The sequence below is a fragment of the Anarrhichthys ocellatus genome, unplaced genomic scaffold (genome assembly GCF_004355925.1).
Source record: "Anarrhichthys ocellatus isolate YVR2014 unplaced genomic scaffold, GSC_Weel_1.0 scaffold20, whole genome shotgun sequence".
NCBI lineage: Eukaryota > Metazoa > Chordata > Actinopteri > Perciformes > Anarhichadidae > Anarrhichthys > Anarrhichthys ocellatus.
In genome coordinates this window covers 2,903,591-2,929,095 of record NW_022280050.1, presented here as the reverse complement: position 1 = coordinate 2,929,095, position 25,505 = coordinate 2,903,591, and the positions used below count along the sequence as shown (strand labels likewise).

Genomic DNA, 25,505 nt, shown 5'->3' with positions numbered 1-25,505 from the left:
CTGACAGAGGCAGGAAGACACACATGCAAGTCATTCAAGCATACACAAACACACACACTGCCAGTTCAGATAATCTTACATAACAAAAATTTGGTTTCCTCCCTGACCTTCTCCTGACTCATCTTGACCGGGCAATAACCCCTACCCATTAGCAGTCTGTACGTGCGTGCGTGTGTGTGTGTATGTGTGTGCATGAGCACTCGTATCCTCAGCTGTTCAGCTCATTCAATCCTCCCCAGTGTTCAGCTGCTCGACTGAGCTGACTTCTCTACGGTGTCTTCACAGCTTTATCTGAGCCTCTGTCACTTCAGATCTCTACAGGGCATTTTTTTTCCACTTGCTGCCATTGCATTTTATTTAATTTTTAATTAGCCAGACCCGATGCATGTCACTTTTGTTTCACCTGGAGACAAGCACAAAGCGCTATGAAAGACGCGAACCCTGTAGAGGCCATGCACCTACAGTGAATAACAGGCTGAAATTGAAGTTGTTTTTCATGTCGAGCGGAAGAGAAATGGCGGAAAAAATAGAAACATTCTTTGCTTTTGTTATCTGTACTATCATAGTCTGTTGCAGGACAACAACATTAGACTTGTTTGATTTCCTGATGTTTCACTAGAAAGAAAACAGAGATCCTGATTTTCATAGATACAATAAAATAGCTGGTTTGGATGAACAGAAACTTCATTAGAAGTGTGTCTACTTAATATTTAAATGTATGTAGTATTAGTGTAAGCAGTGTACAAATTGCTGCTCTAGGGAGTATCAAGTACTCTGATTACTTTTGAGCGCTGAGTTCATGAACTCACATATTCTGACTGTAACTGATGTTTCTTTTATCATTCCCCTCCACACACACACACTCGCAGGACTTCACTCGCAGTGGCTTGAGATGGGAGACGGCGCTATCAGTAGCAAAGACAAATATTCATCAAATCCCACCAGACAGTGCATAATTCATCACATAGGGATTTGAATTATATATATCGATCATCAAATATTTACATTATTTGCGTTTTTCAAGAACGGGCTCCAGATGTAGCCCTTCTCTGGAGTGGCTCGATGTGACAGAGGACGGCAAAAAGACAAGACATAAGATGGGATCTTGGTTTCACGGGGATACAGTACAAGATGGTGAAAAACAGACGTTGAGTTTTATTCATTTTTCTTGCCCTCTCCCCATGAATTCATTTCTAAATTGTATTACTGAATGTCATTGCATTTTATTGCACTTTCATTGTTGTATATATATATATATATATATATATATATATATATATATACACCACTGAGCAGACTGATGGCAAATTAAAATCCGGTGAAAAGAGGATGAGGGAGCTTCTGACTGGGGTTATACTGTTGTAAGCTGGTATATACAAGCAGACAGACATATGCACACACTTGTCATCCAACCCCCCTCATGTCAGACAAACAGATCTGCTTGATCTCTGCCAAGAAATACGGGTGGGCAAAATAATGGGGACCTATAGTGTTAAAACTGTATTTTAAAATTCTAATCCACCAGATCTAAAAAAAAAAAAAAAACGTTGTTATTTTTTTTCAAGTATTGAATAAGATGTTTTTTTGTCCATCCCTGTTGAAATTGCCCCAATGAATTGTGGATTTATTCCTCCCAAAATAGATGGATTTGGTGAAGATAAGAAGTAGATTAACTGTGTATTTGTGTGTATTTGTGTGTGTGTGTGTGTGTGTGTGTGCACAGGTTATAATTCTTTTTTAAAGGAGATTAAACCTTTATTTTGGCAAACATCTTACTCAGAAATGATCCTTCTTACACACACATGCACACACAAACAGCGACACACTCATGCGCTGTAGGGGAGTGTGATTGGGACGTGGGCCAGATGAGAGGGATGGAGGGAAGTCGCCTACTGGGTAGAAGAGAGAGGAAATGAAAGGGAGACATTCAACATAGATAGAAAGATAGGGAGGCAAGTAGGACAGATGTAACAGGCCAACAGTGGGTCAGATAACGCTTCACTGATGGAGAGAGAGACAGAAAGAAATCTGATCCTTTGATACACTTTCTCTCTCTCTCTCGCTCTCTCTCTGTTTATCTCTATGTGTCTCTCTCTCATGGAGCCACTGAGTCTTGCAGTCAAGCATGCAGCTGTCAGCAGCTCATCCTCCGTCTGTCTATGGCAGCTCAGCAATACACAAGCCCTCCTTCAATTAGAAATCATACTGTATATTTGGGGTGTAATGGTACATAAAAAAAACAAAAACTTTCCTTCGTTCATTTGTTTTGAAAAATCTTAACTGTGAAAACTCAAACGTGAAAGTAAACAAGACTAATGTTCAAAGCCATGCTAGCAGCTCTGTGAGGCTGTACTTTGTTTTGAGCTAAATGCTAACATCTGCATGCTCACAATTATGACGCTAACATGTGGATGATTAGCAGGTGTAATGTTTAGCATGCCAGTTAATGCTGAAACTGAGGTTGATGGGAACGTCATTAGTTTTGCAGGTATTTGTTACATAACCAAAGTATTGCAATAGTAAATTGATGTATTGCAATAGTAAATTGATGTATTGCAATAGTAAATTGATGACGGCGCTATAGGCAGACGAAAAGTTAAGGGATCACCAAAGTTATTATATTATTCATCTTATGAGGATTTTCTATATCTGGATACTATATTATATCTATATATAATTCATCAGATTTTTAGAGCCAGCAGTGTAGTTCAAGGTTTTTCATATTCAGTTCAACAGGTTCATACTCATTCAAGACTTACCCTATTTCCCCATTTTACACAGTTAAGTCTCTGCGGCCCTGGAGGTGCAGTGGACAATTCGTGGTCAACTGCAGCCTGTGCTCTTTTAATACGAAGCAGTTACAACGGACTGACTGATGCACACAGGAGGGAACGTTATAGCAGGAGTTTAAGCTTCAAGGGATGAAGGCTGCACATCTGTGATATACTGTGTCTTTCAATTTTCTTGGAACGACCCCATTAAAATAGCAAATTGATAAGCGTCACGGTTAATGAAAAAAAAAACTTGATAAGGGTTTGTTATGAAGGAACATGATTATAAAGAAGATGAAAATGAATTTATATCAGTCACAGTTTAAAAGGAGCTAGATAAGAGGCGTTCATGAATGATAAAGGAACAAGAGGATTAAAGTCGTGATATTGCGATACTTGGGGAAACCACACAGGGCATCCGTCATATATGAGTGAACATCAAAGCAAACTGAAACGTATTGTAATGTAAAGTTTCTTTCTTTGTTGGCAAATGAATGTACATTATGGAGGATGAAGAAAAGTATTTTTTTTTTCGAATCGCTGTCCACTGGCAATGTTTGCATAAAAATGATCCACCAAATAACGAATATTTTAACACAAAAACAAGATTTTAGGTTCCATTTTTTAAATCAAACCACTGTGTTTCTGGTACTGTATGTGAAAGAACATTTGAATTAACATCAAATCAACTTGTTTTTTGTGTATATTTTTCTATATCCTAAACAGCGTACAGAAGTGTATTTTTGGAGCTTATATTCAGTAGAAAAAAAGTTGACAGATCCAAAAGGTTATATTTTATGGAGATACATGCCCGGAGGTTATTTTCCAGTGGATTCAGCAGTTTATGAAAAAGTATTAATGGACTCTAAAATCTATATTAATAGAAAAAAGGCCACATCAGAGCAACATAACCTCGATGGAGGGTAACGTAGAAGGAGTTTATCTGAACCATTTCACACAAGGGAATGCACTGGGGTTCAGGACCTCTTTCATTCTCCACTGCCTCAGTAATGGTCAAACATGTGCTAATGAGAAAATGTTGTTCTTTTCCTCTGTAGGAAACCAAGCATGCTCTCTGGCATGGAGTGGAAATTACACAACACCCTAATATACCGTATTTCAATTGCAGGATGATGTGCAGACATCCTATAGAGAACACAGCAGGCTCAATAGAAGGAGATACGGTTTTATGACGAGAGGAGGGACTGGGGAGGGCAATAGGAATAAAGGGTAGAAGTAAGAAAGGGGAGTAGGCAGGCTGTGGTGTCAGATGGAGCAGGCAGATGGTTGGAGGATGCTTTTCTAATCAGCCTGGTGATAGCGGTGAATCCTCAATCACTAAATCCAGAGAAATCCTTACCATCAAAACACACACACACACACACACACACACACACACATATATACAGTATACTCATTACAGGCTGGCCTAAAGGCTACAGTACACCCTCCTCTTACCATAAACCATCACGTTAATTAACTCCCACTTAAAGAATGGAGAAATACTCCATTACAAGTAAAAGTCCTGCATTTAAGATCCTGTTTAATTAAAAGTATAGAAGTATTACATTGCATTACAGTCATTTAGCAGTCGCTTTTATCCAAAGCGACTTACAATTCAGATCACATTTCTACAACGGCTACGGGAGCAATTTTTGGGGTTAGGTGTCTTGCTCAAGGACACATCACATGCAACTAGCAGAGCCAGGGATCGAACCGTCGATCCTCTAATTGAAGGACGGCCCTGCTATCCACTTGGCCACAGTATTATCAAGCAAATGTTTCAAACGTGAAAGTCATCTGTGATATATTATATTTGAAATCATTAGACTGTTAATATGCACTGCTAATATACTGTTGTAGTTCGTCAAGGTGGAGGTAGTTTAGACAATCTTTAGTGAAGAACTTTAGTCCTGTGGTTCCCAAACTGAGGATCAGGCCCCCATAGATGGTCAGAAGAGACATCTGAAGGGTTGTGAGATGATTAATGTAACAGGAATGAGGAAACAATGAATTTAGCTTCAGGGATTTTCTCTAATCTTTGCTTTTTTTTGTGCAAAATATTGGATCATTTACCTATTTGGGCCTTGCATAGTTATTTAAATCAAAAAGTTTAGGGAGGAAATCTCTCTTTGGTCGAACTGCTAACAACTCATAGACATCTGAATTGCAAGGTTTGATGATCTGGAGCTGCTGTCAGATGACGAGGACGGCGTTTACATGCAGGACTCTGATCAGGAGGATTCTGACAGCAATGATTATGCAATCTCCCAATGATGATGATATACGGGTTGGTGATAAGGTGGAGGTCGACAGCGGGGTCAAACTAAATGCTTCGGACAGATTTCTGTGTGTTGGGTGAGTGAGTTAATTGACGCAGAGAACCAGCCTGAAGTTGTTGCTGAGCAAGACACACAGATCGACGCAGCCGCATCGTTTGTAGTCGCTTTGTGACTCTTCTTTAGGTTTTTAATCTAAAAGCTAACAGTTGCTGTATTGGCAGATTTAAAGTCTCAAGAATCAATGTGTGACTCCAAATACAAAGTCAGCATCAGCCGCGCTCGGTCTCTGATGAATCGTAGACGTTTGTCTTGCAATGTATAGAGTGCCACAGAATCCTGAGCAATCCATTGCATCGTGAGTGGCTCTGCGATTCCCACCCTAGTGGGTATGTGTGTTTCTGTCGGGCGGGTCGCCGACGTGATCACTACGCTGCAGCTGCTTGTTGACATCTCCACCATAGGACAGCCAAGAGCAGCTGCATGACCCCACAGAGAGACGGAGAGAGGGTGAGAGAAAGAGAGAGAGAGAGAGAAAGAGAGGGTGAGAGAGAGAGGGGAGCTTAGGTCATTGAGCCAAACCTTTAAGTCTCTCTCCCTTTTCTGTCTATGTCTCTATTTGTCCCAGCCTGTCTCTCTGTAGCACCCACAAACATTTCCTGAACAAACAGAATGAAACTCAAACTTTGGAGAGTTTATCTTGGGGCCCTCACACACACGCTGCCAAAAATACAGCGTGGGGAGTAGATTGTAGCCATAATTGTGGTTCAGTCAGTCTGAGGTGCACTCAACCAACAAGGATTACTTTTTACTTTCTCTCTCTCTCACACACACACACACACACACACACACACACATACATACACCTATTTACAACATGCTGTATATTTACTATACATGCACACGTGCGTGATATAAGTATGGCTAAGAAAACTCTGTGTGTGTGTTTGTGTGTGTGTGTGTGTGTGTGGGTCAGAGTGGTCTGGCCAAAACCACAAAGCTGCTGGTAAGACGGACACATGCAGACAAACACACACACACACACCTTCCTCCATCTGTCTACTTAGCGGGTCAATCATAACCTCATTCAGGCAGAGAAAGACAGAGAGACTGAGAGCATCTGTCTCCCTGCTGGGACCAAAAACACATTCACATCCTCACCATGTGAACTGAGCTGGTCTGAACCAGATTATACTGGACTGAAATGGGATTGTATTGAACTGGACTGGATCATGGGGGTCTAAAACTGCTTATGCAGAATTACTGGATTAGACGGAACTGGATTATAGTAGACACATCAAGACTATAGTGGAATGAGTAGGAATTAAAATACACTGAATCAGATTATACTGAATTGAACCCAGTTTTACTGCGCTGGCATGAATTTTAGGGGAATTACTGGTAATTGAATTTTAATGGTGGAAACTAATTAGTACAAGAGGCAGAGCTCAGCTCAAGTATGTCTGTCCTTTCTTTTTCACTCATTCAGTTTGTTTTGTCTCCAGTGACGTAAAGTCACAGTGTTTTCTACAGGATTTCGACAACGTTTGGTGGATCTCGGACCCCCACCGAGGGGATGGATGTACATTTTGGACGCTTTAAATTTAAATGCAACAATCTGGTGCCCTTTGAGAGCAAAATTAAGAGACTAGATCTACGAAGATCGTTGTGCTCAAACAATGTCAAATATTAATTGATAATAAAAATAATGTTTAATTGCTTTCCTTTAGCATAAGATCATTTCTGATGAATTCAGTTGAGTTAACTGCTTTTATTCCTGTGTGTATTTATTGGCAGCGAGGAAGCTTATAGTCTGATGAGATTCTATATCTTCCTTATCATCAGTGAACCCCATGAAAACGGCAAAATGAGCAATGCATTCATTCTAACAAGTATTTCCAAAGCTTACTCCTCTGTGCCATAGAGTGAGTGGGTTAAAACTCACACAATGGTTGTCGTGGAGCAGGACATTAAATCCCTACTCAGTTCCTGACCTTCAGAAAGCTCAAAAGTTCCCCACAGGGATCAATAGAGGAGCGTATCATTATCTGACATTAAATTGGTTTAGTTCATGATACTTCTTTTGGGATGGTGCTGTGAAATACCTCATTCAGATGGCAGGTCAAACAGACGTGGCCAAGGAGAGACACACACACACACACACACACACACACACACACACACACACACACACACACACACACAGGGAGCCTCAGCCCTGTGAGCACAGACCAGACTGGCTCCAAATGTCTCTCTCTCTCTCACACACACTCACACACACAAACACAGATGTCTGTAGACCACCAGTGGGACTCCAGACTAATCCACCTGTCCACATATGGACCACCAGTAGCTAATGGATCACTGTCCATCGATGTGTGCCAAATCAACATTGACACGATTGGAAAACCAATCAAAACAAAAACATTCTTTATCTGCATGTGTGTGTGTGTCTCATGAGCCACACGCCAGTCATAACATTCAATTATGGAAAACAAGAAATCTTTATTCACAATTGATAACAGCAACACACACAAACATCTGCAGGGTTCAGAGCCATCTGTTGTTACAGACTGCTCCATCAGCCCGGTGAGTGTGAGTGTGTCGCTAATGCCACATATCTTCCTGTTATACATAAACCATTGTCCTCTGAATGTGTGTGTGTGTAAGAGAGAGAGAGAGAGAGAGAGAGAGAGAGAGAGTGTGGTTTCTGAGAGTATGTGCAGCTTGTGGCTGGGAATGTAGTCTGTCTGCGAATAGGAATGTCAGTCAGCAGAAATTCTTTGCTTTATCATAGTGAGAATACGGCAGAAGTATACTTACACACACAATCACGCTGATTACTGTTTCCGCCATATGGAGAAAAAATATTTTTGTATTTTTGTGACTTTTTTATGTATGACGATGCAGAACTGACAGCGCAGACAGCTGGAGCAAAATGTTGGCACCCCAACAAGAAGACCTCTAAAGCAGTCAATAGGATAAATAAGTAAATGGATGTCTTGATACTGTTCATCAAACAAGGGATTCACCCAGAGAAACTTTATCCTTTAAAATATTCCAATCAAAGTGTCCCACACTCTTCTGTGAGTCAAGATCATGTAAAGACTTTATGCTCAAAGGTGGAGCTCAATGCTAGAGGCCTCGCAAAGTCACACTACATGCTACTGAAGTTTGTATTTTAGCTGGTTTCGGGTGTTACATGAGGTCATTCATTCAAGTCTAATGGCTGTGATGCTGATTGTTTGATTACACACAAAAGAGTTGGGCCTGCCACAAACACTTATTATACTGATGAATCTATTAATAACGGCTGCAACACTGTTGATTGATTAATCAATCGGCCTGTATGTCAGACAGTAGTGAAAAAAGACTAACCTTAGGTGACCTTAAAATAACGCTAAGGATGTTCAATTGACTGTCACATTTGAAAAATAACGGCCACAAATCTGCATATTTGAAGTCTGAACCAGACCAGTTTGTCACTTTTGCTTGATGATGACTGAAACAATGAATCGAAAACATTGCATCATTGTAGAGTGAGATTTTAACTTGATTTGTTGCATATCATTACAAATCGCTCTCCTCTCTCTCTCTGCATTTCCTGTCTAACATTCAATAAAATGACTGCCTGAATGTGAATGTATTTAGGTATTATATAAGTACTTGTTAGTATAGGAGTGTTAGTATCATGTTGGATGTTTGGATTTACGTTTCTTCTGCCCTAAATCTAATTCCATATTCAGATAGTTTTCAACCCTGACAAGAAAATAAATCTGGGAGCAGACTAACTACTTCCAGTTTTGGCATGGAAACAGACAATCTGGAAGTCATTAAATGTGAGCAGAAACAGCAGCTACAGTATTAGCAATTGTCAACAAAACAATAGGGTTGGCCTTAAAAAGCCTGCATCAGCTGACTACTGCTGTGTGTGTGTATGTGTGTGCACGAGTGTGTGTTTCTGTATGTATGCACGGAGGGACATGAGTGACTTATCTGGGACAGGGACATCACAGGGAACAACAGCGGTAGAAATTGAATTTTCTGGTGGCGATAGAAGAGCGAGCGAGAGCGTGACTGAATAGGTGCGACTGCAGAGGTTTTCCCTTTAATACAGCCAAGATCATAGAATGCGCAGAACAGGCCGCCAGGAGAAAAGCCTTCCTGCTGACATTGTTTTGTGTCTTGAAGAGTGTGTGAGAATATGTGTGTGTCTAAAGCTGCAGCAGCTGAATTCAGCAGATATAAAGGAGCACTGTAGTGTCGCTCAAAACCAGAGGGAGAGAAAAGAGAGCGCAGAACAAAGAGGAAATATGACAATGGGGCACAGCACAACTGGAGAGTGGACATTAGTCAATTGAAGAGGGTCGCTGCTATTGTACAGTGTTAATTCTTTTTTTTTTTTAGCACTTATACACTGTAGGGTGTATTTTGATTTAGTGTTCTTCAGTCATCATGAAGTGTAACTCAACTCCTGCATCGCTGCACTGAATCATAAAAGGCATCAAAGCTGCTGTTGGACTGCTCTCCGAACGGGTGGAACTTTCAAGCACGCTGCCCAATCCAGTGATGTCACAGCAGGTGTTGTGCATTAGCCATCTAAGGCACAACACCTGTTGTAGCATCGCTGTTTGGGACACAGCCACAAGAGCTGCATGTAGGACGAGGACCATATGGGGTCTGGAGCCTCTCCCATCATGCCTTGGACAATGGTTAGGGGGAAACCATAGACACAGAGACCCCCATCCTAGGGTCAGTTTACATTTTACAGTCAGGGTGGGTCATCAGCATGGACCACTGGCTGGTACATTTTGAGTGTTAAACCTATTGGCCACTGTGGGCTGTAAGTATATTTTCCCGACATATTTTAAACTCTGCTGCAGTGATGCATCACAACTTAAATTTAGACCACCACAGCAAAACATCCTGAACTCAAAATAAAAAATAAAAAAAACGAGCCTCTGAGAGACAAAGCAGTGTCTCTTCCCATGAGTGTGAGACACTTGCCAGCTTCACAAAGATATGTAAACACACAGTGAGAGTAGCGAGAATCCAAGACTGATACCGTTGTTACATCCTAAAATGATTTTTCTTTGCCCCAGTAATGACTCTTCAAAGTGTATACTGAGAATATCTATCAGGGGTGTTTGGAAAAGGCAGGAAAAAAAAAAGAAAATGCAGATTTTCCGCCCAAAAGTTTGTGTAGGCACGACAGTTTTCGCAACCACTATTTCATGCTTTTGCAGGAGCTTGCAGCATCACTCGGGTTACAGTTTCAAAGCAAAAACAGGGCACAGTTATGTTATCGTATGGTAATGAAGCTGAAACAGACGACTAGAAGTTATTTTTGGTAAGAAGCTACGTCTGAGGGTCTTGATGGTGATGTCGGTCTACATTTTGGTATCATCGTTGCTGCAGGTGTTCCCACATTCTCAGTGTGCGTGTGTTAGGGGCTGGTGTTAGGTAATCATGGTAACAACCACATCGGCTCTTCTCATTCCCCGTAAAAGCAGAGCTCTCCCACCACGATGCACTGACAGTTTGCTAATGGAGAGGGGAGAGCAGCTTCTCTTGAGAGGAAACTTGTCCGGGCTGTGCAGTGCTGCAAGTTGGAATATACTGTAGATGGGAGTACAAATGTGCTTCCAAGAAAAAAAGGATGTCTGTTTTTGATCCCAATGCTAGACTTACTAAAAAATTCATAGGCAAAGAGAAGCAATTTCATTTGGAATCAATATAATAAGCACATCTGCGACTACGTGCATTGTTATGTCAGCCTGGTCAAAATGGGAACGAAACAACCTCTTTATACGTTTTTACGGTTGCGTAAACTGATAATTTCTCTAATAATCTTAAATTGCTCCTAAAATAATAATGGATTTTCTTTAAGGAATTATGGTTTTCTAGTCTACAGGTTAAAACTCTATTGCAATTACACATGCATAGCTTCAGGCCTTACTCTTGTCAGACCTGTTGGAAAGAAACAACTGCACACAGCTGTTGCCTCAATAACCTGACGGCGCTGGATGAAAATAAAGAAGTATGAGTCCAGTGGTCCTGATGATTTTTTTATGCTGGCAGACAGTTTGATTTCTAAAAGAACACAGACTATGTGGCTATTTTTCAACAGCCTTGTGCGGCAGGATTTGATCGAAAGAACCACAGTGAATCAGGCTTGGATAACTCTGACAATTAAAACCACTGAAATGAGTGACTTTAGATAAACACATACCTGCTGCCTTCAGCTCAAAGGGAACGCTTCGAGCTTGTGTGTGCTACAATTGCTAAAAACAATGAAGCAATGCTCTTAACTCTGCCTTCCTTGACACATTGCCATCATCGAACTGTGATAAAAAACTTTATTATTTCTCTGTACAATCACATGTTTCAACCGGGTGCTTCTGCAGCTACTTAGTTAAATGAGTCACCAAAATACGGAACAATCACCGGTGCTGACATAACCCCAATTTTCACTGTTTAAAAATACAAAGATGATTTACATAATCACAAAAATGAGAACTGGCTGATCAAAAAGTTTTTTTTTCCTCACACAATGAAATGTTCGAAGGTTTTGCAATAGCATTGAAAATATATTTCTTCATAGATTTTGTAAGACACAGTCAGACTCAACAGGCACTTGTTCATTATCTTCAAAACCTTGAGTTGTCTTCCTATTAATGCAGCGACATGCATTGATTTTGAATTTACTCCAAGGGATCTGTGAATACTACCTGTATGTATACGTATATATAGTATATATCAATTTAACAACAGTGCTTCATTCTTTTCATTACCAGGAAGCACAATGTAACTGAACAGCGCTGGGATACTGGGAACACTGGGGCAAAGGAGTGAGCGGACGCATTGGAGGAGGGGGAGACGGAAAGGCGGAGCGTGCTGATGAAGAGAGAAACGGGGTTAATGTATGAAAGAATGTGTTTTCAGAGAGGAAGAGGGAAAGCCATGGCTGCAGGCTCTGACACTGTCCCAGTTTTACTACTGTGCCAGTATCTCCTGTGGCTCTCCAGCACATTTCCACCCAGTTGATTAATGCTGCCATCACAAACCATCGTCAGCCTCTTTGAAGACCGGAAAAAAAATAAAAAAATAGATGATCCACATGAATTTTCTGTTCAATGCTGCACTCAGTGTTAGCCTAGTTTTACTGTTGATTGCCTGAGACAAACAGTTCTGGAACATGATAGCATGACGGTGGAACTAGGCCATGACGGCACGCTGATGCTCACGTTGGTCTGCGACAGATTCAGTGTATTGTTGGACCAAACGGTTTCATGAAAGCTGAAATCAAAGCATTTTGTGTCGGTAATTTCTGTAAAAGTCAGTTTTATTGTAACAAAGGTATGTTTATTATAGTTTAACTTTTTATTCATCACTTCCTATGAGCAGAAAAGACCGATATTGGGCATACTATGCGGTTTCCCGTTGGCAGCGATACGCAGCTTGTGCCAGACAACAGCATGATGACCAATGGTGTTTTAACCGAGCCGGCAGGACCGGGCGAAGGAAGCGCGAGACGAGTTTGGACTTCGGCCAGCTGTCTGAGGACTGATGAGGAGGATGAATGGAGAGCTGAGTGGAGAAGTGGCTGCAATCATTCCCTAGAAGTCTCTCTCCAAGACGACAAACATCCCTCAGAGACGAGATGGGAGTGATGAAAGAGGGGGAGTAGAGAAGGGAGAAACATGAATGAGATGACAGAGATGCACAGCGGCAGAGCAACACACTGAGGGCTTCAGTATTCCGAGAGAATACTAACTTTTTGTGCCAGTTGAATACTCTAAAATGATAGATTATTGACTCACATTGTTTATTGTTAAATGTTCGCCTGTGTTTGATTACTAGATTTTATAGATTATAGATTTTGCACTGCAATTGGCTATGCTTTAAAGTAATATGCAAGTTTGCATTTTCTGTTAAAGGGGTACTCCAGTATTTTTACTGTACACATGAAGCTCAGTGAAAAATAACACTGATGATGTCAGCTAGTTTTGTGGCTGCCAGAGACATCAATATCTCTCAATACTGGACTATTTAAAAAAAATGGTTGTCCCCATTTGTCACTTAGACATAAACAGGGGGAAATAGAATCCAGTCTGAAAAATACAGACGTCACCACTAAACATTAGAATGGCCGGCGGTTGCTGTATACCTAAAACCGCCTACGGGTAACATGTACCTGTTATTAAAATGCATTGGCACATGGCTCAGACTCCCACCATCAGACTGTTCTTCAATGCATTGAGCAAGTCTTATGTGTGATTTACAGTCATGAATCTCTTTGTCATGTCCAGAGGGAAGGGATGACTTATGGCGCAAAACACCCAAAATGAATAGCGCCAAAATTACTGCATTCTCAATAGCAGTACATTTTACCCGCTAGCACTTGTAAGTATAAATGGCTTCTTTTTTTTAAAATCAAATTTGGCTTCATCTTGACAATTTTAAACAAAAGGGGTGTTAACACACTTTTAGGGAAGATCACAGACTTGGGGTCTTGAATATGTTATTAAAAGTTGTGCTTTCTTCCAGCACAATGCTTTTCTGGTTTAGTGTAGTTAGACTTTTAAATTATATTTACAATGCAGTACATATGAGCGTGCTTTTTCTCTGTGCTGCTTTCCTTACACAGATACCATGATGTATCATAGATCTCCGTTTTGCAATATTGTTCATCACAATATCAGTTGCCTGTGTGGCGCATGGTAGCACTATCATGGGGAAAGTATCCTTTATACTGTATATATATGACACAGTATGTCACTCTAGTTGTCAGGCTGTGAGACGAAGGAGGAAGAAGTAGAACGATAGATGATGTTGAGCAGAAGAGTGTGTGAGATTGATTCCAGTTGGGAATTACAGCAGAATAATAACTGTGACATCTCTATCTGTCTCCCCGGAAAGACAAAGCATATGACTCACACAGGGTAACTTACCTGCACTTCCACACATATTGCCAAATACCCACACACACACACACCTTCACACAAACAGATAGAACCAAACACCAGAGTTGCTCATATACAAGAAAGGACTGTTATTTTGTTGTGGTTTGGTCATTTTAGTCAGAGTCGCTCCGGGCTGAACATGACTCAACACTTTGTCTGTGCAAAAAAAGGCCCTTAAAACAAACAACCACAGACTAAACGAGTTGATAAAGTGGTGTGTGCTGTGTATGTGATTAATTTCCATTAGCACCCTTTTTTGCAAACTTTAAATGAGCTACTTCTCTGACATTAATTAGGGCAGTGTGAACACTGTTACCATTTCCTCAGGTTAAATGACTAAATGGGACTGCAAAGTAGCCCATTCTGACAAACTGTGAGGCAGTACATTTTCTTTTCTACCCAAACAAAGTGTGTTGTCAGGTTTGGACCTATTCCCACCCACAGAAAGTCAAACAGTTAACGTTAAAGGAACAAGTTATTGATATTCGTCATGTGGTAGCACACTTATAATGTCTAAAATGCCTGCAAACTATCTGATTTACACTATAAACGAGAAGATCTTTCTGATATTGGTGTATATTTGATGTAAATCACAATATGGCATATTGTATTTACAAAGCAAAATGGAAAACTGATGTTGAATGTGTTAAATTCTTATGTACTACACAAGATAAAACCGCTACACATGATCATAGCATTATGATACAATTCCAGCAAAAGTTAAGATAGAAAAGCATTGATTTTTTTCCATTTTGGGAGATATTGCAGCAAACAGAAGTAAAGTTGGTGAGTCACCAGCAGCCAATGCTTCCATTTGCCACCATTGGCAATAGTTGTGTATTGTACTGATACATGTAACGCCTACACATAAAGCAGTTGACTATAAAGTGTTATCTGCAGGTGGATGTGCTAAGCACCTTACACCAACAGCCAGAAAAAAACACACCTCCTCCTCACACATGTGCTCCTTTTCAGAGTTTCCTGTTGAGGAGCTCACATGCTGGTCCACACTTACAGGCTCCCTGAGGAGGGAAGTGGCCACAGTCTCTGAACATGAATGGCACTGAAACTGTTATAATTGCACTGAACTACATAGAAAACAAAACAAATGAGTTGCTTACACAGCAAGAGTGCATTTGTTCATCAAGAGAAACATTCATACAGTCTACCCAGGTGTTAGATCTTTGGCTCCTTCTGTGTAGTATTTTTTGTACATGTACATGTCTTGGCAACTTGTCATGGCAACTTGTCTCTGTTGATATGTCTCATCACCTTCTCCCTCTCACTTTCTTCCTCACTAATTGCTCTCTCTGTGTGCCTTAAAGGGACACTGAATAACAAGAATAAACAGGTCATAGGTCAGAGACGTAGTGGCTGTATAACATCAACTACCTGAGGAAATAGCAGTCGGCTCATTGTCTCTGGATAGAGTGAAGCTTTTCACATCTAAGAGCAGACGAGCTTGATTGTTCCAGTGTGTCCACTGTTCCCAGTCTAAAACACAGAACACAGCCGGATGGAGTTTGGTATTTGACCTCTGCTTATAAAATCCCTGTCCTGGAGGGAGAAAGTTGCCAGATCCTTTTTACACACACACACACACACACACACACACACACACACACACACACACACACACACACACACACACACACACAAATACACACACCAGACCCCGACAAAAATGCACGACACAACTGCATCTAGGCTTTTATATTTTCCTTCCAACTTTTCCTGCACACTCCCTTTCCTTCAAACATACTACCATGACTAACTACACACCCCTTACACACACACACACACACACACACCACCCTCATTCTAAAACCTCAAGTCAAGCTCTATAAAGGTTTAGAAATTGTTCCTAAAAACATAAAGCAACCAAAACAACACATGAGGATTTATACGCATTCTGTGTACATAATAAACACAAAGCACATTCATTTCTAAGTACACATACAAACCACCACGCCAACATGCATATGCCAATCCAAATATGCACACATAGCATTTATGCGTAAACAAAGTACACACACATACACACACAGCCAGGAATGGATGTTTGGCGAGGACGTCAGAATGGAAAGCTGATCACAGTTGTACTGCAGCCATGAGCACTGTGGATCAGAGTGTGTCCCGAAATAACCTGAGATGTTTTTATATGATCCCCAAAAATTCATATGCATGCAGCACACATTTCAGAATAATGTATTAATCCTCAGTGAGTGGAAGTGAAGTGACAAAAAACATCATAATTACAATACCACAAACAATATTCCTTAAGTCACAATTTGTTATGAGTCATACTCATTAGTGAGTTTATGGTGAACATATGGTCGTCCACCAGTACTGCAATAATAATCCTGTGGTGTTCATGTTCCTGCTCCTATTATAAATGTTAAATATGCTTTTTTCAAAGAGCAAATTATTACATCACAAATCCGTTAAGAGGGACTGTACTACCTCAGAAAGTTCATTCAGTCCTATGGGCAAAGTATAAAAAAAGAATGATTTCACAAAGATCTATAAACACTGTTGGTGACGAATGAAAGTCGAGAGCTGTGAGAATGAACAGCAGGTCGATGGAGAGGAAGACCTGTATTTGCTGCCATGTTTCCAAATTCTCTTCAGATGTGTGTGTATTTATGTATGTGTCTGTGAGTGTGTGTGTGTGTATGTACACTGATCTCTCTTCTCTACTCTTGCCAAGAGTCTGCTTCCTGCCAAGTCTAAAGTGGGTGGTGGGTGCATTTCAACATCTCTCCATTACAGAGAAAGATGAGGAGGAGTAGGTGAAGGTGGAGGATTGAGGAGGCATTTCTGCAACAAGACAGGAAGGAACTGTAACGTCTCACCACACGGGCATATATATACACACACACACCTGCACTGCCTGACACCTGGAGAAACCACAGTGTGTTTCCATGAATCCCCCCAAGAGAACCGTTTCACTTCTTCAAGCACATCACCAGTGGAACCTCATCTGTTATCACAACAGACGCACACATTACAGCATGAAGCCGGAGGAGTTAGCCGACTCTCAACACCAAAGTGAAGCTATACCCGGAGTCACAAACTATGACTCGTAACACTTTTCCCTACATTGTAGAAGACTGTTTAAAGCTGCTTGGGGGCAATTTTACACATATGGCCAGATGGCAGAGTCCTAGGGGGGGGCAACTCTGGTTTGGTCTGAATGGTGCTCGTTTCATTAGCCAGACAACATGAAATGTGATGCAAGGGCAGAAGCTGTGACTTTCCCACCAGGAAGTGGAACACGAACGCCCACCCACGTCGGACAGGATTATAGATGGTGCACTAATTATGAGGTTGTTGCATCATTGCTTTCTCACTTGTCTGAGAAACTGTTTACTTAAAAACATAAATTTTAGTCGGTGACTCTGGTGACCCACAACGTGAAGCAAATTCTATTGTAGCACCTTATGTTATGATTCAATAAATTGCAAAACTGTTGTAATTTGTTTGAATCTAAACTGTCATGGTAAAGAACACACCGCCATATGCATAAAGTCTTGGTTAAAAAACTTTTTTACGCAATAAAGACATTTATCACCATCCCTGTAACATCCCACGTCATAGCATGTAACCTATTAATTCAAAATTGATAGAATATCACGAAAAGTAATATTGCGATGCTCAAGTGCATTGATATTTTCTTAAACCCAATTAACAAGGAGTGTAGAATTGTTGTAAAATGTCATTCACTCGCTTGAAGTCAAGTATGAATTTTAAATCACTAACTCTTAATAATTTAATCTATTTTGCATAATTTGCTATTTTTCAAAAGAGGATAAAACAGTTTTGGACATAATTGTTGAAGCAACGTCCAGGCTTGGGCTTCTGAGTTGGCAGTTGCCATCACAGTGATTGACTGAGTCGTTAGGAGACATGCTGATTCAGACACGCTCCATAGCCCTGTATCATCTATGAATACAGATGTTGATATTGATGAATGAAGATGTTTTTTCTCCTTTTTTCAACAAGCCCGCACACAGCATTGGAGATGTAGCATTGGAGACATTTAGGAAGACCTCTATTGATGTTTTTATTCCACTCGCAAAGTGGAAGCTAGTTAGCCTAGCTGCTAACGTTAGCAGATGCTATGTAGCAGTGGCTTGCAACTACCTGTGTGGCTGCTGGAACTTAAGTTATATTTTGAATATCATTTAGAGAGCAATCATATTGCCACTACAAACGTTGTCAGCCAGCACCAAACATGTATGGCACCTGGATAACAAAAACGTAGGGGCCGCTATCGTTGCAGAAAAATAACAACATGTGTGTGTCTTCTTTCTGGTACGGATCATTTTCACCACACAAGTACACAAGTCAAAATTAAACACCAAGGATATATAGAATGAATTTTAATTTCAAAATCAACCTTAAAATATGCCACCATTCCTCTGTCTGAAATGTACTTGCATGACCAAAGGCCACTAACATCTCACCCTCATCTCCATAGTAACAATAGGACCAGGAGTGAGGGGGTTAACCCTTAACCTAATGTGTGTCTGTGTGTGTACGTGTATCTGTGTGTGTACGTGTGTGTGTGTGTGTGTGTGTGCTCATGAGTGTATTTGCGCAACTGGGGGATGGGATTGATGGGATTTCACCCGTACACCCGTGGGAATGGCAGTCAAGCTCCAAAGCTTGTTTAGGCTTTAACACCTATTACAGATCAACCCCCCCCCCCCCAAACTAAACAACACACATACACACCATCTCATTACACCATCACCAGGGCTGTAAGCTGCCCTCGACCGCCACCCTGCCTCCATCCATCAATCATCTGACCCACCGTCTTCCATCTCCGTATCTGTACGAGCGGGATGATGGAGGGGCCGAGGATGACACTAATGCGAGATGACATCACCCGGATTCAGGGCAACACGGACACAAAGAGTTAGAGCAACACTGATGTGTAAAGAAAGAACATACGAGGGACATGCGAGCTGGTCAGGTGACGGGAAGATTTTGAGTGGTCGGGATTGATCTCCTTCTGCACTAAAGGGAGGAGGTTCGCTCACTTTGACATTACCAATACATAGCAAAAGCTGTCTTTTGATTGTGGTTCAAGATTAGCGTGGCTAGCAGCAAAAGATTTTCTAAGTCCGTGACCTGCAAATAGACAAATTAAGTTTTACCACATGCTTATTTTATCAGGTCTTTAAATCTATGAAAGAAACAAAATCACCTTTTATTGGTAATCATATTTGGCCCAGCCCTTGTCGTCATTTTCTGTTTTCTCCCATACAATTCACTAATTGCCAGTGAATCCATTGAAAATGTGATTTAATTATTCCTGTTTGTAATGTATATTTAGTTCCACCCTGTACTGCAAGAGAGTAAAAATAAATGCACTTTTAGAGGCTCTTCAATGAGGCTGTGGGCAGCTTCATTGCAAACCATTCAAATCAAATTGTGCCTTGTTTCAAATGGGCAAGACTATAACCGCAAAAGAAAAATACAAGCATGAAAATATACAAATGCATAGTTTGCATACACAAACTCGTGCACACACATAGCACAATTCCCAAGAGGTCCCAGGAGGTGCAAAGCATGGTCGTCTAGTTTTAACCCTTAAATGGCAGCCTGTGTATGTGTCCGTGAGTGTGTGTGTGAGTGAGTGTGTGTGTGTGTGTGTGTCTGTGAGAGTGTGTGTGTGTGTGTGTGTGTGTGCAGGGAAGCTTCCTTATGTGGTAACACTAAAATTAATTAAGTTGTCTTCACACAAACATCAGAGAAAAAGCTAGAAGAAGATGAGAAAGAATGAGTAAAGAGCGACGGAGGAAAAAGATGTGTTTGTGCATTTGCATGTTCATTTAACAATCTGGGTTGAAAAAGGTTGAGAAGGCAGAGAGAGAGAGAGAGAGACAGAGAGACAGAGAGAGAGAGAGCTTACACACACACACATGCAAAGAGAGAGAAATGTGTCCAGAGAGATACTCTCAGACTTGACAAGATGAATTATGTGTGTGTGTGTGTGTGTGTGTGTGTGTGTGTCTAGGTGTGTGTAGGTGTGTGTGTGTGTGTGTACTTGTACAGTGACAGGCCTTTGTTCAGTATTTATGAAGTGAGGGGGTAATGTGGAGGTAATGACTGAGAGCTTGTTGTTTACTGCCGGAGATCGCGGGTTTAAAAAAACGAATGAATGTGAATGAACGTCTGGGTGTGAGCGTGTGTGTTTGTTAAATGCAGAAAAAGCACGTTCTCACTTGCACGTATATTATTGTAAAGGTGTGGGAGGTATCACGAATACAGTGACGATCACTGGAGCTGTCGAGTGTGTGGCTGTGTGTATTTCTATGTTTGTGGGGACCCAACAGTATTTTAAGTGAGGATTTTTGGAAAGGTCAATAATATCTCTTCAAATATGTGGAACGATATGTTTTGAAAGGAGTTTGGTATTGAGGTTAGAATAAGGTTCATGTTAAGGTTAGGCGTTGTGTATGTCTTATTAGTGCAATATAACAGGTTCAAAGGATCATTACAGGGATTGGGAACAGACCCCACTGAATCTTTACACACACGCACACACACACACACACACACACACACGTGGGAATGACAGGGCAAAGCAACGTCTCACTCCGGAGATGAAAGCAGGTAGTGTCGTAGGCTCGGGCGTTACCCCCCCCAGCTAAATACAGGTGAGGGAGAAGATCATTAGTGATCATTAGGACACACTACCTTGGTGGGAACTGGACAAGTGCAGTTTACAGAGAACATTGCAATAGGTTTGATGAGTATTTAGCAGTTTGACTGAACACATATTCGATTATTGATCAGTACTACATTGGGCGTCTGACAAGAATTGAATTCGATGTGACATTTTCATTTGTCAGAGCTCTAGAGTGTCATTACAGGTCTGTATCTGACAGGAACAAGGGGGGATTTACTGGATTCTTGTTCCCGTTTGAACATCGAAATGATCAAAATACATGAGTTTAATACTTTCAGCAGAGCGCTAAATAAATCTTGTACCCAGACACTTGTAAAAACCTATCCTTGACAGATGGATGAATAGAAAAACAGATCAGCTTTATGAATACCAAGCAGGAACCTGTGTTAGTCACTAAGGTGGAAAAGAGAGACAACATAATCCATAAGTCCCCCACTGTCAAAGAACAACACATAGAGGACATGTACCCGCCAAACCAGTATGTACAGTATGTCCAGTAAAAACTCTTACATCATGAAGCCCACTAGTGTCATTGGTATGGATTTGATTTCAATCAAATTAAAGAAAATCAATGCAAAAGGTTCGTGATGAACTGTGGAACAATGAGACCATAACGGTGTAAACTGTTTCTAATGGATTACTTCATATTAGTTCCATTTGTCCAAAGCTTTGAATGATATATGGCACAAAGACAGCGCAATTAAAACATGAGAAACACTCACTGTAATGTTTTTCTCTCGTAAGCATACTAGAAAGCAGTGCATACAAACTTGATGATGTAAACACATCATCCACCAGTATAATATCAGGAAACGTCGGATTCACTCTCCTGCACGATGACAAATGACTAGCAATCAAATACAGCGTTTGATACCAACATTCTGCATTGACAACTTCGACCATTTGATTGGCTGAACTGAGTGGTTCCCGATGATCATCTTGTCCTAATCCGACAAGAAAAGAAAAAAACACTACACTTGTCGCAAATGGATCCAGTCCCATTGTTCAGTTCCCACGACATTGTTACGTTGTTGAAACACCTCTTCGGTTTGCATACTATAGTACGTGTCTTCACACTGCTCTCTGTAAACAGGAGCAACAAGAGGAAGGTCCTCCCTGCAACAGCTGATGTCCAACACTGCAGCTGAGGGACTAGTGACATCAGCTGCTAACAGGCTCAGCATTTCTCCTTTGAGGTAAAAAAAAAAAAAGCAAAAAGCAAGACAAAAAAAAAAAATCGACCATATGATGCCAATATGCTTTACCCAGTAACTGATGCAGCACAGAAAACAACACTACAGGTCTGATGAAATAGTCCTGCGAGCTATTCACTCTATTTGTTGGAACAAAATAAATAATAATAATTATCAACCCTAATAAACTCTAATTGGTCAAAGCAGAGAGTTGGCAACGGAGACTCAAAAAAGCTGACTCAGCATGTCTGGCTCTTCTTCAATTTCCATAGCAACACATTCATCCCCATTTACAAGCCTAATACATGACGTGGGCTGTTCCGTTTAACCTGTGTGACTTCTTTAATAACTGTGTGTATGCGTGTGTGTGTGTGTGTGTGTGTGTGTGTGTGTGTGTGTGTGGCGGTACTACATTAGTGTGTCACTCAAAGTCAGATTTAACTTTTTTTGCAAGACCCCTGCTCTTTGGGTGAGGGGGGGGGGGAGCTGCACACACACACACACACACACACACACACACACACACACACACACACACGCTCACACACACCACTGTTAGAGGAGATTAATTCACACTTTCATCACCAAGTCTTGGTCCCAGGGGAGCCTCGAGGAGACTTGAGCAAAGTGACTGCGGGGGACTGCAGAGGGTAATGGGTTATAGGTGTGAGTGTGTGTGTGTGTGTGTGTGTGTGTGTGTGTGTGTGTGTGTGTGTTCCCTCTGGCAACAAAAGCTGGGAACAAAGTGAAGTGCTTTTCACACTGGCTCCTAAAACAAACACAAACCGGCCTCCACTAAAGACGCAAGTGTGTACATTTCTGTGTGTGCCTGTGTGACCGTGCACGTGGTTCCATGATTGTATTCCTTTTCTGTAAGGTTCGCACTCTTTCTGCCACACAACTTCTGAAATATCAAATACATTTTTCATTATGTCATGCAAAATTCTAATGTCAAACATGTTCTGGTCCTATAGCTTTTCCAGTGTGAGGACTGGCTGCTCTTCTCTGATTCACGACACTGTAAAGTTTCCATTTCAAGCTGGTTCAAGACGTCCGTTTGGCTCTTTAGGAAGTAATAATAAGCATTTGTCTAAAAAGAAAAAAAAAAAACAGAATCCTATATTGCAGCATGTCTCTTTTGTATGTGGGCTTTCTTTCTTCATGTACTAGGCATCAAAATTGCCCTGCAGGGACCGGTAAACTTTATTGAGTGGATTGAAATGGAGTGTTAAGTGTTAGTGGAAATGTCACGGGGGGTTTGGATTCCTGTTCATCACCATGAATGAGTGACTGCTCACTACTGTTGCACTCCATCACACCAAAGCGCTGCGCAGCTTTAATCAATGGCTATAGCTGGCCTGATAAGTCTTGTTGGACTGAGTAGGCGGGGGGGGGGGGGGTTGAACGCAGGTGGCAACACCTTTGTTAGCCTGATTGTTCATCGCATCCGTCTTATCGGGAAACACCACTGAACTAAGAGGAAAAAGTTGCCGAGATGGGCGACGCAAAACATAAGCTCACCTGAGACAAATACTGTGTATTCTTCTCAACAAGTCACAACATGATGTAAGAAAAGCTGGCAGTGAGGTGAGCTCACGTCTATTGTTTCTTCTGCAATGCTTTTTTATTTTTTTTATTTCACATGAATCCAGTGTTTCTTTATGATATTGACACCTCCTGAAATGTGAAGAGCTGCTGGCATTTCTCAGTTACATATGAGTGTGTATTGAATATTTGGGGATTTCTTGGCTGCTATCCAACAATAAAGTTGACATTTCATAGATATATGAACTATATATTCAAGGACCAAACACACTTCTCTACTAGGTGTGCATTACACAACACTACGTGTGACATTATATATAATATAAAAATGAACGAATGTACTGAAACAATATTTGAAAGGTATCTAGTAATTAATAAAAAATGTAAAGTTAATAGCAGACCTAGATTTCGCACCTTAATACTTCTTCTAGGAAATGAAACTGCAATAAAAGCAGGTATATCTATCTCACCATTTTTCAAGATTTGTGTGTAAGATCTATTCCAGGTTGAGTCAAAATGACTACCGAACATTGTACGCAGCACAGTGATGCTGATGCTATCACATTTCCTGTCTATTTGCCACATTACAGCCACGTCTTACATCACGACCACAGACAAGCCAATGCATGGGGATGCACTGCATAGCAAGTAAACAAGGCTCTCCATCCCTTATGAAAGCTCACACTGTTGCAGCCAGGACTGTGTGTGGCAACGACAGTATCAAAGCTCAGGTGACCCGCTCAGGTCTGCCTCTCTTCCTCTCTCAGTTTAGTGTGATTACACCTCAGTGCAACACAGGAAAGACACCCTCATTATGAAACCAAAATGAGTGTTACATCAGGGAATATAACAGTGATAACTCAGCAAAACAATCAATAGAAAACAATATGCATCTGTAATCAAGCCACAGCAGTGCACTATTACTTTTCCATGTCCCATAATTTGGTCTCTGTGACCAAGTTTGTTCCATGATCCTGGTTATCAAACAATCTCTGCTACAATCAGTGTCACTGCGTGGAAATCCAGAGCGCAGTCTATACATCTGCATCTGTGTAACCAGACAGCAGCTGGATATCTCACGCTGAACACACTGTTCCCCATTCCCAGCAAACATCAGAGATGAACATCTTCCACTGCATCCTGCTGCTATAGGCTAGGTTACTCGGCAGCAGCGTGCAGAAGAGGCAATTTTAAAGTTGTTATTGTGTTCTGTGTGCAGCCTACGGGATGGAAAATGGGCTCCTGGCTGTTCGGACACTGTTTGAATGGTATTGTGGGAAGTGTTTCTTTCATAAAAAGGGTGAAACATTCAAACACTGTTAGCTGTGTTTGGTGATCTTTAGAGGGACACAGGCACATATGGATGGTGGGAAAGTAACCAACCTTGACGGGGGAGCTCCTGATGGCCACGGGCAGCTCTCTGATCGCACTGCCCGGGGGAGAAGCGCATATCCCGGCTGCGTACCCCTGCAGCGAGCCCCCGGCCAGGGACTGCCTGCCCCCGGGTCCTCCTCCTCCTCCTCCGCTCCCTCGCTGCGGCCGCTGCTTAATGCCGTCCAGGAGGCGAACCAGCAGGATGTTCGCCGGCAGGTCGTCCACCCCGCAGTCCACCAGGATGCGACACTCCGGGCAGCGGAGTTCGTTCCGGGAGCTGACGATGTTTTCCAGGCAGCGGCGGCAGAAGGTGTGCTGGCACGGCAGCACCTTGGCCGTGGTGTCCAGGCGCTCCAGGCACACCGAGCACTCCAGCAGATCCAGCAGAGACGAGGACTCGTCCATGTCCGCGGAGAGGGTAAGCATCTGGGCTTTCAGTGTTCGTGGGGATGCCGCGGTGACTGGTTCGTGTACCGTAGAAATGAGCCGGGGGCACAGCACATTCTGGGAAGCGGACCGGCGGGGAAGCAGCCAGACGGACGCCCCGCGATAGAGTCCCCCTTGCGCGTTGCACTAACGACCGTGTTGTGGATGTTCTCCGCTGTTCCGTAGGCTACCTCTAGCTGTCTCCCGCAACGTGTTTCTCTCTCTCTCTCTCTCTCTCTCTCTCTCTC

General features: G+C 41.7%; 1 protein-coding gene across 3 annotated transcripts in view; it reads right to left on the bottom strand.

Annotated features, from left to right (window-relative positions):
* LOC116389532 (E3 ubiquitin-protein ligase SH3RF3) overlaps nt 1-25,486 on the bottom strand; it is an 80,621-nt gene extending 55,135 nt beyond the window's left edge. For all 3 annotated transcript variants that reach the window (XM_031858261.1, XM_031858260.1, XM_031858262.1), the window contains exon 1: nt 24,841-25,486. In XM_031858261.1, the coding sequence (XP_031714121.1) occupies nt 24,841-25,257 (417 nt within the window). In that variant the 5' untranslated portion in view covers nt 25,258-25,486. The remainder of the gene's footprint in view (nt 1-24,840) is intronic.
* Between the last annotated feature and the right edge of the window lie 19 nt (nt 25,487-25,505).